Source organism: Gorilla gorilla, chromosome 6 (assembly GCF_029281585.2).
Source record: "Gorilla gorilla gorilla isolate KB3781 chromosome 6, NHGRI_mGorGor1-v2.1_pri, whole genome shotgun sequence".
Lineage (NCBI taxonomy): Eukaryota > Metazoa > Chordata > Mammalia > Primates > Hominidae > Gorilla > Gorilla gorilla.
Genome location: NC_073230.2, coordinates 13,308,594 through 13,324,221, shown reverse-complemented (window position 1 = coordinate 13,324,221; position 15,628 = coordinate 13,308,594). Strand labels below are relative to the sequence as shown.

Below are 15,628 nucleotides of genomic sequence, written 5' to 3'. Positions count from 1 at the left end.
AATAAAAATAAAAAGAATTTATTACTACTTTGGTTTAGTGATAATTATTGGGCAAACTCTGCATCTCTTTTCATTTTATTTATTTTATTAATTTATTTTTGAGACAGGGCCTCGCTCTATCACCCAGATTGGAGTGTAGTGGCACGATCATGGCTCACTGTGGCCTCAACTTCCAGGCTCAAGGGATCCTCCCACCTCAGCCTCCCAAGTAGCTGGGACCACAGGTGCATGCTACCACACCCAGCTAATTTTTAAGTTTTTTTGTAGAGACATGGTCTCCCTATGTTGTCCAGACTGGTCTTTTTTAAAATTTTAATTTTAATTTTTTTCCTCCATTTTCTCTAGTTACCATGCTGCACTTTATTTCTTTTTATTTATTTATTTATTATTTTTTTGAGATGGAATCTCTGTCACCCAGGCTGGAGCACAGTGGTGTGATCTCAGCTCGCTGCAACCACCACCTCCTGGGTTCAAGCAATTCTCCTGCCTCAGCCTCACAAGTAGCTGGAATTACAGGCATCTGCCACCACGCCTGGCTAATTTTTGTACTTTCAGTAGAGATGGGGTTTCACCATGTTGGCCAGGGTGGTCTCCAACTCCTGACCTCAGGTGATCCACCCGCCTCGGCCTCCCAAAGTGCTGGGATTGCAGGCATGAGCCCCTACACCCGGCCCAGCTGCACGTTTATAAAGGCTCCAGTCTTCTCTCCCTGTTCTGTAATCCTCCCAGCTGGAGATAACTAGGATCAAAATTTTACTGCATCTCCTTTCATTCTTTTTGTTGTGAGATACATGTTGAATAGGAAATTTGTATGAAATTTATTTAATGACTAAACTCAGGTAACTTAAAAAAATTATTTTCAAATTACACTTCCCATCAAAGACTTGGAAATGCTATTTTTTTTTTTTTTACAAAATTCAAACTTAGAAAAATAACAACGAAATCAAAAAGTGCTAATTAATGAATATGCTCAAATGTGCAGAGGCCAGCCATGGTGGTTCATGCCTGTGATCCCTGCACTTTGGGAGGCTCAGGTGGGAGGATAACTTGAGGCTAGGAGTTCAGACCACCCCTGGCAACATAGCAAGACCCTGTCTCTACAAAAAATACAAAAATACAGGTGACCACCTGTAGTCCCAGCTACTTGAGAGGCTAAGGCAGGAGAATCACTTGAGCTCAGGAGTTGGAGATTGCAGTGAGCTGTGATTGCATCACCACACGCCAGCCTGGGCAACATAGCAAGACCCCGTCTCTAAAAAAATTTTTTTCTAATCCCCAGAGAGTTTTACTTCTATGCGCAGGTGAAATAAATCCCCCCTCAACCCCACCAGAGCATACCCAGAATCCAAATAACATAATTAAACTTCGGTATGAGTAAAGATGAGATTATTAGGTTTCATGTAAGTGTACCACCTGGCACTTCTTGGGTGTTAAATAGAGATAGTGCTTCATTATTGCTGCTTATTGTCTGTTGACAGAGACTCTGAAATGAAGTCCCTAAGATGGGGTTGGAAGAATGAAAAAGTAGTGTACTGTTATTTGAAATGGACAAAAATAATTGTCCCTTTGAATTGTAGTTTTGAAACAGTAAAATGAATAAAATTTGTGAATAACCAACTAAAATTCTACCTATAGAAAATCCAGCCAGGTGCAGTGGTTCACGCCTGTAATCCCAGCACTTTGGGAGGCCAAGGCGGGTGGATCACTTGAGGCCGGGAGTTTGAGAGCAGCCTGGCCAAGATGGCAAAACCCCGCGTCTACAAAAAATACAAAAATTAGCTGGGCATGGTGGTGCACACCTGTAATCTCAGCTCTCAGGAAGCTGAGGCAACAGATTGCTTGAACCTGGGAGGTGGAGGTTGCATGAGCTGAGATTGCGCCACTGCACTGCAGTCTGGGTAACAGAGCGAGACTCTGACTCAAAAAAAGAAAAAAAAATTTTTTTCTGGCTATTTATCCCTTTGTATACATCTAAGCATTTTCCCTAAGACAGTCAGGCCTAATAGTCTTGACCTAATCCAATGCTAATAGTCTTGTCTTTACTCACACCAGTTTTTAACTGTGGTGTTTGGATTTGGGGAATGCTCTTGGGGTGTTTAATTCCTCCTATGAATACGAGTAAACCTCTTTGGGCACGAATTTATTTTTGTAGAGATGGGGTCTTGCTATGTAAGATTTAATGACACAGTGTCCCGTGGCAGCTCCATATAACCCCTTTAGTCATTTTTCCTATTCAGGTGCCCTCCTGATTGACAGAAAAGAAATAAGAGAAATTAGGCTGGACATACGGCTCATGCCTGTAATCCCAGCACTTTCAGAGGCTGAGGAGGGAGGACTGTTTGAGACAAGGAGTTCAAAACCACCCTGGCCAACATAGTGAGACCCCCCCATCTCTATTAAAAAAAAAAAAGAGAGAGAGAGAGAGAGAAATCCATGCTCTTAACCTAGACTAGGGTGAGGTTGTCTTGGCAGCTCCAGTGGGTAATGCAGTTCTTGGTCCGTGGAAAACTCACAACTGTGATGTAAAAAGCGTTATCATCCATGTTGTTTCTTTGAGGTGTCTATGGTGGCCAGAAGCCCCATGGAACGACAGAATCACCCATTTAGAACTGTTGATGAGATAAAGAATCCTTAGCTGGGGATGGTCGGTGGAGTGAAAAGAAAATAGCAGAGCAGAATACCAGTGTACGCTGTGGCGGTGAAGGCAAAATGCGGATTAAGAATCAAGGCTCAGCCAGGTGTGGTGGCTCACACCTGTAATCCCAGCACATTGGGAGGCCTAGGTGGGTGGATCACCAGAGGTCAGGAGTTCGAGACCAGCCTGGCCAACATGGTGAAACCCCGTCTCTACTAAAAATACAAAACTTAGCTGGGTGTGGTGGTGCATGCCTGTAATCCCAGCTACTCAGGAGGCTGAGGCAGCAGAATCACTTGAACCTGGGAGGCAGAGGTTGCAACGAGCTGCTGCACTCCAGCCTGGGCGACAGAGTGAGACTCTGTCTCAAAAATCAAACAAAAACAAAAAAAGTCACTACGCTGAGAGTGATACTGTTAAAAAAAAAAAAAAAAAAAGTTTGTGCCTGTCACCCTAAGTCATCTTGAGGCCCCCTGCTAGTATGTGCCCCATACTTTGAGGAACCACATTTAACATGACCCTCTGGAAAACAGAGGCTCAAAAGCCACTAAGCTGGTCAGTGTGCCCGAAGCAATCTGGAAGAGCCCCAAGGCCTCTTGTGAGCTGGAGGGTTTAGTAAAAAGTGTGAGCTTTTACACAAGCTCTCCAGAAAATGCCTCAATTGTTCCCAGGAGTCCTCAACTCGCAGGGTTAGCCCGAGAGAAGAGCTTTAATGTGCCACCTGGAAACCAGCCTGGTGAGAATTTCCTGGCTTACGACTGCCCAGCCCTAATGACAGCCCTGTAACAGAACCCCGGAGGCTCACCTCAAACCGAAGGCAAGGCTAGGTGTATTGGGCTTAGGTGAATCACCTTAGAGCCAGGAAACCAGTGGCTGAGAAAGAGAAGGGGGAGGTGTCAGAGGATTGGGTGAGAGCAGGTGAGCCTCTCTGAGAGCTCGTTTCTTTTTTTTTTTTTTTTTTGATAGCTTGTTTCTCAAAGAAGAAGAAGATGGCCGGGTATGGTGGCTCACGCCTAATTGTGGCTTGGAATCCTTTGGGAGGCCTAGGCGGGCGGATCACCTGAGATCAGGAGTTTGAGACCAGCCTGGCCAACAAGGTGAAACCCTGTCTTTAGAAATACAAAATTAGCTGCACGTGGTGGTGGGCACCTGTAATTCCAGCTACTCAGGAGGCTGAGACAGGAGAATTGCTTGAACCTGGGAGGCGGGGGTTGCAGTGAGCCGAGATTATGCCACCTCACTCCAGCCTGGGCGACAGAGTGAGACTGTCTCAAAATGAAAAGGAGAAAAAGGACTTGAAAATGGATCTGTGGTGGCTCACACCTGCAATCCCAGCACTTTGGGAGGCTGAGGCTGAAGTGGGAGGATGGCTTGAGACCAGCAGTTCCAAACCAGCCTGGGCAATACAGCGAGACCCTCCCCCACCATCTCTAATAAACAAACAATAAAAAGTAAGGCCAGGCGCAGTGGCTCATGCCTGTTATCCCAGCACTTTGGGAGGCTGAGTGGGAGGATCGCTTGCGCCCAGGAGTTCGAGATCAGCCTAAATAACATAGTGAGACCTCACCTCTACCAAAAACACAAACGTTAGCCGGGTGTGGTGGTGCATGCCTGTAGTCCCAGCTACTCAGGAAGCTGAGGTGGGAGGATGGTTTGAGTCCAGAAGGCAGAGGTTGCAGTGAGCTGACATCGTGCCACTGCACTCCAGCCTGGGTGACAGAGCTGGACCTTGTCTCAAAATAAATAAATAATAAAGAGGAAATAGGTCCGTTTGTACTAACCTGGAATCTCAAGTCTCTCCTGAGCTTTACAGACCACTACAGACACGTATTCTGTTTTGTCTTGTACCTTTTGCTTTTAATTAAAAGCAAAGTGGCTTTCTAACACATGGCAGAAAACATACCGGTAAGAGTGACTGGCTGGGCACAGTGGCTCACACCTGTAATCCCAGCACTTTGGGAGGCCAACGTGGGCGGATCATTTGAGGTCAGGAGTTTGAGACCAGCCTGGCCAACATGGTGAAACCCCATCTCTGCTAAAAATACAAAAATTAGCCGGGTGTGGTGGTGTGCACCTGTAATCCCAGCTACTTGGGAGGCTGAGGCGGGACAATAGCTTGAACTTGGAAGGCAGAGGTTGCAGTGAGCCAAGATTGAGCCACTGCACTCCAGCCTGGGTGACAGAGTGAGACTCTGTCTCAAAAAAAAAAAAAAAAAAAAGAGTGATTTTATGCTGGCTAAAATCCCTTCCTATTAATTTCAGTGTCACCAGATTTGCTGAGAAAAATCCTAGCTTGACAATGGCATTTATTTGTGACTCTAAAGAAACAACCAAAAACACCCTCCAAAACCTGATTTCCTTGTTTGCTCGACCATAACACCAGTGTGGCCCGCTCCAAGCTTGATGGGACCAGAAATCCTACAAAAAGTCCTTGGTCCCAGCTTGCTTGAGTGTCGTGCTGAGGAAAAAACACGCCCACACATCAGCAGATGATGAGAAGCCTGTCTTTATTGGGTGATTTTTAGAGGCATTGTCTGTTGGGTGAAGGGGGGCTTACAGAAGTTGTCAGGGCATATACCCACCACCAAGAAAGTCATGAGTGACTCTCTCATGACCTCGCTAAAACAATGAGCAAACTGCAGAAGGTTTTCAGGGAAAATTAACAAATTAGGTAGCGATGGGATGTGGGGTTCCCCATTCCCAGGGCTTTGGAATCCTTCCAGGTGATTATCCCTTTCTCTCTTTTCTCCAGAGACTGGGGCTTTTAAGAATGCACCATTTCCTGGAATTCTAGAACAGAAGAGGTGAGAACAGGGTCAGTGGAGGTGGCTTGGTTCTTTACAGACATGCCGTGGCCAATGAGAATTCCGAAGAGGGAAAGAAGCAAAGAAAATTGTCAGATGATGGGCATGGCCCCCTTGGAGGGCACAAAAGAAAGAAAAACTGGCCGGGCACAGTGGCTCATGCCTGTAATCCCAGCACTTTGGGAGGCCGAGGCGGGTGGATCATGACATCATGAGATCGAAACCATCCTGGCCAAAATGGTGAAACCCTGTCTCTACTAAAAATACAAAATTTAGCTCGGCGTGGTGGCACGTGCCTGTAGTCCCAGCTACTTGGGAGGCTGAGGCAGGAGAATCACTTGAACCTGGGAGGCGGAGGTTGCAGTGAGCCGAAATCACACCATTGCACTCTAGCCTGGGCGAGAGAGCCAGACTCCAACTCAAAAAAAAAAAAAAAAAAAAGAAAAAAAAAAAACCCTGGGTATCAATGACTATATCTCAAGGAAGTCCACAGGGTTCCGTTTCTCTGAATAATCTTATTTAACAAACATCTTCAGCTTTGCAATAGAGGTCTTTGAATTAGAACTTGTCAAGCCCATCATTTCTCCCTGACAATGCATGAATTCAGTGTAATTACCTGTGACCATCTGTGAACATTTAACTTTTTGTCTGGTCAATTTCAAACAGGAAGGGGAGATTTTCTTTCTCTATTCCGTAGCTGGGTATTGCATTTTTAGGATATATTTGATAGGGTGGGACTTTGAACTGACTTTCCTCCATTGAACCAAACTCCAAAAGTTTCTGTTACTAAAAGAAGGATAATAGTAATAATAACAAGGTATGGATGTTACAGATTGATATAAAAAACTGGGGACTTGCTTTATATTTATTGGTAAGCTTTGTTTATTTGGAAATCTTTCGTGGTTATGTTTATCTTTTTTTTTTCTTTTGAGATAGAGTTTCACTCTTGTTGCCCAGGCTGTAGTGCAATGGTGCCATCTTGGCTCACTGCAACCTCTGCCTCCCAGGTTCAAGCGATTCTCCTGCCTCAGCTTCCCGAGTAGCTGGGATTACAGGTGCCCATCACCATGCCCGGCTAATTTTTTATATTTTCAATAGAGATGGGGTTCACCATGTTGGTTAGTCTAGTCTTGGACTCCCGACTTCAGGGGATCTGCCCACCTTGGCCTCCAAAACTGCTGGGATTATAGGCCGGAGCCACCATGCCCAGCCCCTGGTTATGTTTAAATAAGGCAATCCCCCCTTACCTAATCTGTTTTTATGAGCTATCTATCTGCATTAACTCCCATGTAGTAAGCGATAGTGGTATAATTTTAACAGGTTTTTTTTTTTAATAAGCATCTAACGTAGCAGTTTTAAATTTCAAATTAGCACCACCAGAAGGACCACCATACATTCTGCTGAGTTGGTAGGCACAAAGTAGTTAAAAAGCACGCTAGCAACATGACAAAATCAAGTGAAAATAGTCCTACAGCTGTGCTAGTGTATTCTAAAGCTCAAACCTAGGATTCTGCCTACGGAAGACTCAATAAATGAGGTTGGCTTATTTTTTCTCTGTTTAATATTATCCGCTTGGCGGGCTAATGTCCAGTAAAATATATTTGTCTAAACCCTTGAAGACGAAGAGGGCTTCCTACGCATGCCAATGGACCCTGGTCTGAGGATGTAAATCTTTCCCTTCTTCTGAGGGGTTCAAACCCCACTGGTAGAAATACCTCGCGCTATATGCAGGTGCATTATGGTTGGCAGGTGCAAATAATTGGCCAGGTGGCTAGCTAGTCCCCTAGTCAGGTGAAGGATATTTTGCAGCTCATAGACAATGACCAGTGTGACCAGCTTCTATAGTACCTACCGAGCATTATGCCAGGGTTTTTACACACATTATTTGCATCCTTACTTTAGTCCCACTTTACAGATGAGAAGACTGAGGCTCGGTAAGGTTAAGAAAGGGAGATTTTAAGCCACATTGGTTTGATCTCATAGCCCAAGCCCTCACGGATGCTTCCTGAGCTAGAGTGTTTTATGCTACGTACACGTGTGGACATACCCTCTGCTCCAATTTTCCCATCTCCATCATTATCCGCTGCAGCCATCAAGGACTTGGTTTCTGACTCGGTCAGTTCTCTGGCACCACTCTCAAACTTCTGGAGGAAAAACCTACAGGATAATAAAGATCCATGGGGATTTTCAAAAAGATCATGCATCTCTGTGTTTACACTTTTGTTTTTCCTTTAAGCATATCATCTGTTTCCAGCACCGGCAATAATTAGCCAAGGTCTTAGCAAGCAAAGGTTTCCTTAAGCTGTAGAAACCAATGGTGGGCACTTCATTTTTAAGGTTTTGTTTGTTTGTTTGTTTTTGAGACAGGGTCTTGCTCTGTCACCCAGGCTGGAATGCAGTGATACCATCATGGCTCACTGCAGCCTCAACTTCCTGGGTTCAATCAATCCTCCTGCCTCAACCTCCCGAGTAGCTGGGACTACAGGTGCACCCCACCATGCCCCACTAACATTTGTATTTTTTTTTGTAGAGACAAGGTTTTGTCATGTTGCCCAGACTGGTCTGGAACTCCTGGGCTCACTCAAGCAATCCACCCACCTCAGCCTCCCAAAGGGCTGGGATTGTAGGTGTGAGCCACAGTGCCTGGCCCATGTTTAAGTTGTTAGTGTTTTTAATTTTTATTTATTTATTTATTTGACACAGAGTTTCTCTCTGTCACCCAGGCTGGAGTGCAGCTGCACGATCTGGGCTCACTGCAACCTCTGCCTCCTGATTTCAAGCGATTCTTGTGCTTCAGTCTTCTGAGTAGCTGGAATTACAGGCGTGAGCCACTGCGCTTAGCCAAGTTTTTAGTTTTTTAAAGTCCATTTGCCAAAGGAAATCCCTTACATGAAAGAATCTTTGCGGCTGGGCACGGTGGCTCACACCTGTAATCCCAGCACTTTGGGAGGCCAAGGCAGGAGGATCACTTGAAGTCAGGAGTTTGAGACCAGCCTGGCAACATGGTGAAACCCCATCTCTACTCTAAATAGGAAAATTAGCTGGATGTGGTGGCAAGCACCTGTAATCCCAGCCACTTGGGAGACTGAGGCATGAGAATCACTTGAATTTGGAAGGCGGAGGCTGCAGGGAGCTGAGATCACCCCACTGCACTCCAGCCTGGGTGACAGAGTGAGGCCCTGTCTCAAAAAAAAAAAAAAAAAAAGAATCTTTGCACCTGCAGTCTTCACTGCCCATGTTGAGGGCTTTGCATGGGTAGATGTGCGGTCACCTGACTCATGTCCTTTGCTTTAATGATGCTTGGCCGAATGACCAACACCAAGGCTGGCCATTGAAGAAATACTGAGCAACCTGGCCCCCACTGCACCCCAGGCCCACCCAGCAGTGCCAGGTACCAGACAGCCTCAGGACAAAGCTTACTTAAGCTCTTCTTCATCCAGGTACCCGCTCTGGTCGTTGTCTATGAACCGGAAAACATCCTTCACCTGATTGGCTGACATCTTGGAGAGGCCTGACGTCTGGAAGAATTTTTGGGGTTCAAAAGTGTCTGGGTCTGAAGAACAGAGAATTGGTTATTCTGACACTCGTTGGATCACATTCTATATTGGGGCCAAGGTACTGAAAACACAGATGATTAAAAACACTTCAACAATATCCCTGAGCTACGGGGATGCTCAACTGGTCCAAGATTTTGGGATAGCCAAGACTTGGTGGCTCTGTGATGGCATCCCATCTCCCCTCCGCCCCAGTCTTCCCTCCTCCACTTGGTTGTGTCCATTTTTCTTTTCCCTCCTCATCTCTTCTGTGCCTCCCCCTCCCCCTGGCCCACTTTACAGGCTGTGTGGCCGAGCCCCCAGCATCCCTGATCTAATTGGTAGGGGGAAATGCAATCACTGGATTTCAACAAGCTAAATGGCCTTTGGCGATTTCTTTCTCTTTTTTTTTTTTTTTTTTTTTTTTTTTGAGACAGAGTCTCACTCTGTCGCCAGGCTGGAGTGCAGTGGCATGATCTCGGCTCACTGCAACCTCTGCCTCCCGGGTTCAACTGATTCTCCTGCCTCAGCCTCCCGAGTAGCTGGGATTACAGGCGTGCATCCCCATGCCCAGCTCATTTTTGTATTTTTAATAGAGACAGAGTTTTGCCATGCTGGCCAGGTTGGTCTTGAACTCCTGACCTCAAGTGATGCACTGGCCTTGGCCTCCCAAAGTGCCGGGATTACAGGTGTGAGCACCACACCTGGCCCTTCAGTGATTTCTTGCTTTCATGTTTAGTAGGTTTCTTTTGTCTTACAGAAGTGTAATCGTGTGCTCAGATCCCAGATCTCTATAATTTTAGTTATCTAATAAATAGTAGTTTTCTTCTCTGATTCCATGAATTTTCCAGCCAAGCTCTTATTTATTTATTTATTTATTTATTTATTTAGAGACAGAGTCTCACTCTGTTGTCCAGGCTGGAGTGCAGTGTAGCTAGCGATCACAGCTCACCACAGCCTCAACCTCCTGGGCTTGAGTGATCCTCCTACCTTAGTTTCCAGAGTAGCTGGGACCACAGGCACATGCCACCATGCCCCGCTAGTTTTTATTTTTGTTATATTGTAGAGATGGAGTCTTGCTATGTTGCCCAGGCTGGTCTCAAACTCCTGGGCTCAAACAGTCCTCTCACCTTGGCCTCCAAAAAGTGTTGGGATTACAGATGTGAGCCACCATGCCTGGTCTACATTTTTTTTTTTTTTTTGTAGACAGAGTCTTGCTCTGTTGCCCAGCCTGGAGTGCAGTGGCGTGATCTCAGCTCACTGCAACTTCTGCCTCCCGGGTTCAAGCAATTCTCTGCCTCAGCCTCCCGAGTAGCTGGGATTACAGGCGCCCACTACCACGCCTGGCTAATTTTTTTGTATTTTTAATAGAGATGGGGTTTCACCATCTTGGCCAGGCTGGTCTCAAACTCCTGACCTCGTGATCCACCCACCTCAGCCTCCCAAAGTGCTGGGATTACAGGCGTGAGCCACTGTGTCTGGCCGCCTGGCCTACATTTTGATTTTGTGTTGCCTCGCTGGAGGGGCAAAGCTGTGAGGAAATCCCACCCTCGCCCCACATCCCCTCTACCTTGGCATTCCTGGAGCGCTGCTGCAATGTCGTCAGCACTGAGCACGTCCGTGATGCTCATTTTCTACCTACTCACACAGAATAAATGAGAGGCAATAAGCCACAAACAGGAACGTGCACATCCAGGGGAAACACATCTTCCCAGGCCCACTGAAACTGTATGTGTGTCTAGATTTTTTTTTTTTTTTTTTTTGAGATGGAGTCCCACTCTGTCACCCAGGCTGGAGTGCAGTGGCACAATCTTGGCTCACCGCAACCTCCACCTCCTGGGCTCAAGTGATTCTCCTGCCTCAGCCTTCCCAGTAGCTGGGATTACAGGTGCGCACTACCAGGCCTGGCTAATTTTTGTGTTTTTAGTAGAGACGGGGTTTTGCCATGTTGGCCAGGCTGGTCTTGAGCTCCTGACCTCAGGTGATCTGCCTGCCTTGCCCTCACAAACTTCTGGGATTACAGGCATAAGCCACCGAGCCAGGCCTGTGTAGAATTTTTAAAATGTGATAAGCATGGTTTTGTATTAAGTGACGGGACAGAATATCCAAATTAAAACCAGATACCGAAAAGACCCCAGCCCTTTTTGTCTCAGAGCCTTCTTTTGAATATATGCCAAAAATGAAAAAAAAAAATGACCCAAAGAAGGATTCAATTGTTTTCTTATAAAAATTATACTGACATAATCAGTCATTTGCATAGGCAGCTGTAAACCATGTTACAAATGCACTGGCATTTTCCTACAACAGCCTGAAAGATGCGATGTTGCAAATTCCACGTGGGAAAGCATACAGTTTGGGCTGCTTGCAGACATTCTGTGGAAGAAGGCATGCTACCTGTCCTGAAAGGTGGGAAGCAGATGGATGAAAAGCCCATCTCCCAGAGATGAAAATCCTTCCAGGTGTCAGAGCCATGGGAAAACAGGAGTCTCAGCACCTGAGCCTAATATGAATGCATGCAGTGAAGAAGAGTCTGGGGTCTGATGAGTCCACCAGTTACTCACCGTTTTAGGTTTCCCCCCAGGAAGAATCAGGAAAAAGAGTTGAAGGAGCAAAACAACAGATGTCTTTTTGCTACCTTACTGACCTACCTTATATAGGCTAGAAAAAGTGATAGTTACAACCTCTTAGATTTCCTTTTCAAGGATCAAGTGGATGCAGCTCAAATGTCTTGTCTTACTCATGAAACTTTTTTTTTTTTCTATTTATGTCTCAAGGGAATGTGGGTGGGAACAGCCAATTGTTAAAAAACAACAACAACAACAACAACAAACCTCAACAAACCTTAACTAAGATTTCAATTCTGCAAATGAACCCAGTTGGCAAAGTGTGGAGAAGGTTCTAGATACCTGGTAAGGTGGAGATGGTGGCCTGAACTAAGACAAACACATACAGGGTGCTCTGTAAGCTGAGAAGGCTCCCCTGATATTAGCAGGTACCGTTGGAGGCAGGCCTGTTTTCAGCTTTGGGAACTATGGGTGTGTAAGGCTGACCTCAATCTGGAGTTGACAGACTCAATCCATTGTCACCAAGTGCACACACAGGTCTCGTCCGGCACAGGAGACAGGGCTAAGTGACGTGATTTTCCTACAAAACTCTTGACTTTGACGTTTCCCAGCTATACCATAGATTGCACACACTCAAAAGGCATAAAGGAGGAAATCAAACCAGCATCCCCAATCCCCAAAACTAACATGTTCAGAAACAAATACTCTGAGGCTGAGGCCAGGACTAGACACCTCAAGATTTTGTTTCTGTTGTGACAGGGTCTTGCTCTGTTGCCCCGGCTGGAGTGCAGTGGCACGATCTCAGCTCATTGCAGCCTTGACCTCCCAGGCTCAAGCGATCCTCCCACTTCAGTCTCCCGAGTAGCTGGTACTACAGGCACACACCACCATGCCTGGCTAATTTTTTAAATATACATATTTTTTAGAGAGACAGGGTTTTGACAGGGTTTTGCCATGTTGCCTAGGCTGGTCTCGAACTCCTGGGCTCAAGTAATTCTCCCACCTCATCCTCCCAAAGTGCTGGGATTACAGAGGTGAGCTGCCGGGCCTGGCCTAGGATCTCCTTTTTAAAAGCTGGATTCATGTTTTTTATTTGTTTGTTTTTCATTTTTATTTTTATTTGTTTTTGAGACAGAGTTTCGCTCTTCAGGCTGGAATGCGGTAGTGTGATCTCGGCTCACTGCAGCCTTGACCTCCTGGGCTCAGGCAATCCTCCCAGCTCAGCCTCCCAGGAGGCTGGGACTATAGGCACACACCACCACACCTGGCTAATTTTTTGTATTTTTTTGGTAGAAACGGGGGCCTCACGATGTTGCCCAGGCTGGTCTCAAACTCCTGGACTCAAGTGATCCACCCTGCTTGGCTTCCCAAAGTGCTGGGATTAAGGCATGAGCCACTGTGCCCAGCCTCAAGTTTTTAAAAAGTGCAAAAATAGATCCCATGTTGCAATCAGAAACATACAGTGGCTTAGAAGTAGACAGTTCAGGCCGGGTGTGGTGGCTCACGCCTGTAATCCCAGCACTTTGGGAGGCCGAGGCACGTGGATTACCTGAGGTCAGGAGTTCGAGGCCAGCATGGCCAACATGGTGAAACCCCATCTCTACTAAAATACAAAATTAGCCCGGAGTGGTGGTGCATGCCTGTAATCCCAGCTACTCTGGAGGCTGAGTCAGGAGGATCGCTTAGAACCTGGTAGGTGGAGGTTGCAGTGAGCTGAGATCATGCCACTGCCCTCCAGCCTGGGTGACAGAGCAAGACTCTGTCTCAGAAAAAAAAAATAATAATAATCAGTTTGGCATGGTGGCGCGTGCCTGTGGTGCCGGCTGCTCAGTAAGCTGAGGTGGGAAGATTGATTGAGGCTGGGAAGTAACAGCTGCTGCAAGTTACAATTGCACCACTGCACTCCAGCCTGGGCAACACAGTGAGACCTTGTCTCAGAAAAAAAAAAAAAAAGGTTTCTGAAAATAAGTCTTAAGAGTTTTGAATTAGGTTTCTGACATTAAGTTGCCATAGAAACTAGCTGAGCCCTTTCTTTTTCTTTGGGAGTGTTTACAATTGTCCATAGAGATAAAACATTTTTTAAAAATCTGCTCATTTAAATCAAAGTAGCATATGGGTTAAACCAAGATACTTTTTATGTTCATGCTATTTTTCTGATAGAAAATAAAGATACCAGAGACCAGGCCAGGAGTGGTGGCTCATGCCTATAATCTCAGCACTTTGGGAGGCCGAGATGGGAAGATTGCTTGGGCCCAGGAATTCGAGACCAGCCAGGGTGATGTAGTGAGACTCCCATTCTCTATAGAAAAATATTATATGTATTTAAATTTTAAAAAGAACATATTCAGTGAACATGTTTTCTGAATCAATGAGGCGCTTAAGATGATAACTTGAATTCCATTATGTGCAATCTGAGCATCAAATATTGATTCAGGCCGGGTGCCGTGGCTTACACCTGTAATCCCAGCACTTTGGGAGGCTGAGGTGGGCAGATCACCTGAGGTCCGGAGTTCGAGACCAGTCTGGCCAACGTGGCGAAACGCTGTCTCTACTAAAAATACAAAAAAATTATCCGGGCATGGTGGTGGGTGTCTGTAATCCCAGCTACTTGGGAGGCTGGGGCAGGAGAATTGCTTGAACCCGGGAGGTGGAGGTTGCAGTGAGCCAAGATCGTGCCACTACATTCCAGCCTGGGTGACAGAGCAAGACTCCGTCTCAAAAAAATATATATATATAATATATAATATATAATTATATATATTATATATTAATATATTATATATTAATATATTATATATAATAATATATTATATATATTATAATTCCACTAATTCGAGGTACCTAGAATATTCAAATTGACAGAGACAGACAGAATGGTGATTAGCACGGCTGGGGGGAGGGGTAACAGGAGTGTTTAACGGGGACAGAGTTTCAGATTGGGAAGATGAGAAAGTTCTGGAGATGGATGGTGGTGACGGTTGCACAATGTAAATATATTTAACGCCACTGAACTTCAAAAGGGTTAAGATGGGTCGGGTGGGGTGGCGCACGTTTGCAATCCCAGCGCTTTGGAAGGCTGAGGCGGGAAAATTGCTTGAAGCCAGGAGTTTGAGACCAGCCTGGGTTACAAAGCACTACCCCGTCTCTACAAAACATAAAAAAAATTAGCCAGACATGGTTGCGTGCACCTATGGTCCCAGCTACTCGGGAGGCTGAGGTGGGAGGATCACTTAAGCCCAGGAGTGTGAGGCTGCAGTGAGCTGTGATCACACCACTGCACTCCTTCCATCATGTATGATGGGCTGGCTGAGAGCACCGTGGACCCACTTTCATGTTCTCTCAACAGACATCACTTCCTAAACATCTCTCAACTTCATCTTCTCTTCACGGACCACCATCACTACCCTAGCCCAAGCCACCAGCATCTCTTTTGGGAATGGAAACAACTGTGGTGGCCTCCTAACCTTTCTCCACTCGGGGTCACCTCCAACCTAGCCAGGTGGGTTTTGAAAAAACCCAAGCATGGCTGGACTCGGTGGCTCATGCCTGTAATCCCAACATTCTGGGAGGCTGAGGCAGGTGCATTGCTTGAGCCCAGAAGTTTGAGACCAGCCTGGGTCACATGGCAAGAACCCATCTCTACAAAAAATGAAAATAACTAAATAATTATCCAGGTTCCTGGGCTTGAGCAGTCCTCCTGCCTCAATCTCCTGAGTAGCTGGGACTACAGGCATGTACCACCACCCCAGGCTAATTTTTAAATTAAATTAAATTAAAAAAAAATTTTTTTTGAGATGGAGTTTTGCTCTTGTTGCCCAGTCTGGAGTGCAATGGCAAGATCTAGGCTCACTGCGACTTCTACCTCCCAGATTCAAGCGATTCCCCTGCCTCATCCTCCCAAGTAGCTGGGATTACAGGTGTGCGCCACCACACCCTGCGAATTTTTTGTAGTTTTAGTAGAGACAGGGTTTTACCATGTTGGTCAAGCTGGTCTTGAACTCCTGACCTCAAGTGATCCACCTGCCTCAGCCTCCCAAAATGCTGGGATTACAGGTATGAGCCACTGCGCCTGGCCTTAATTTTTTAAATTTT

General features: G+C 45.9%; 1 protein-coding gene across 13 annotated transcripts in view; it reads right to left on the bottom strand.

The window, feature by feature from the left end:
• Positions 1–5,125: 5,125 nt before the first annotated feature.
• The window catches only part of OCM (oncomodulin), a 60,085-nt gene continuing 49,582 nt past the window's right edge, over positions 5,126–15,628 (bottom strand). For 4 of the 13 annotated variants that reach the window (XM_031013531.3, XM_055346477.2, XM_055346476.2 and 1 more), the window contains 3 exons: positions 8,860–8,992; positions 7,487–7,596; positions 5,126–5,425 (listed from right to left, as the gene is read on the bottom strand). In XM_031013531.3, the coding sequence (XP_030869391.2) occupies positions 5,400–5,425; positions 7,487–7,596; positions 8,860–8,939 (216 nt within the window). In that variant the 5' untranslated portion in view covers positions 8,940–8,992 and the 3' untranslated portion in view covers positions 5,126–5,399. The other 9 variants (XM_063708367.1, XM_063708368.1, XM_063708363.1 and 6 more) reach the window with 4 other exon arrangements.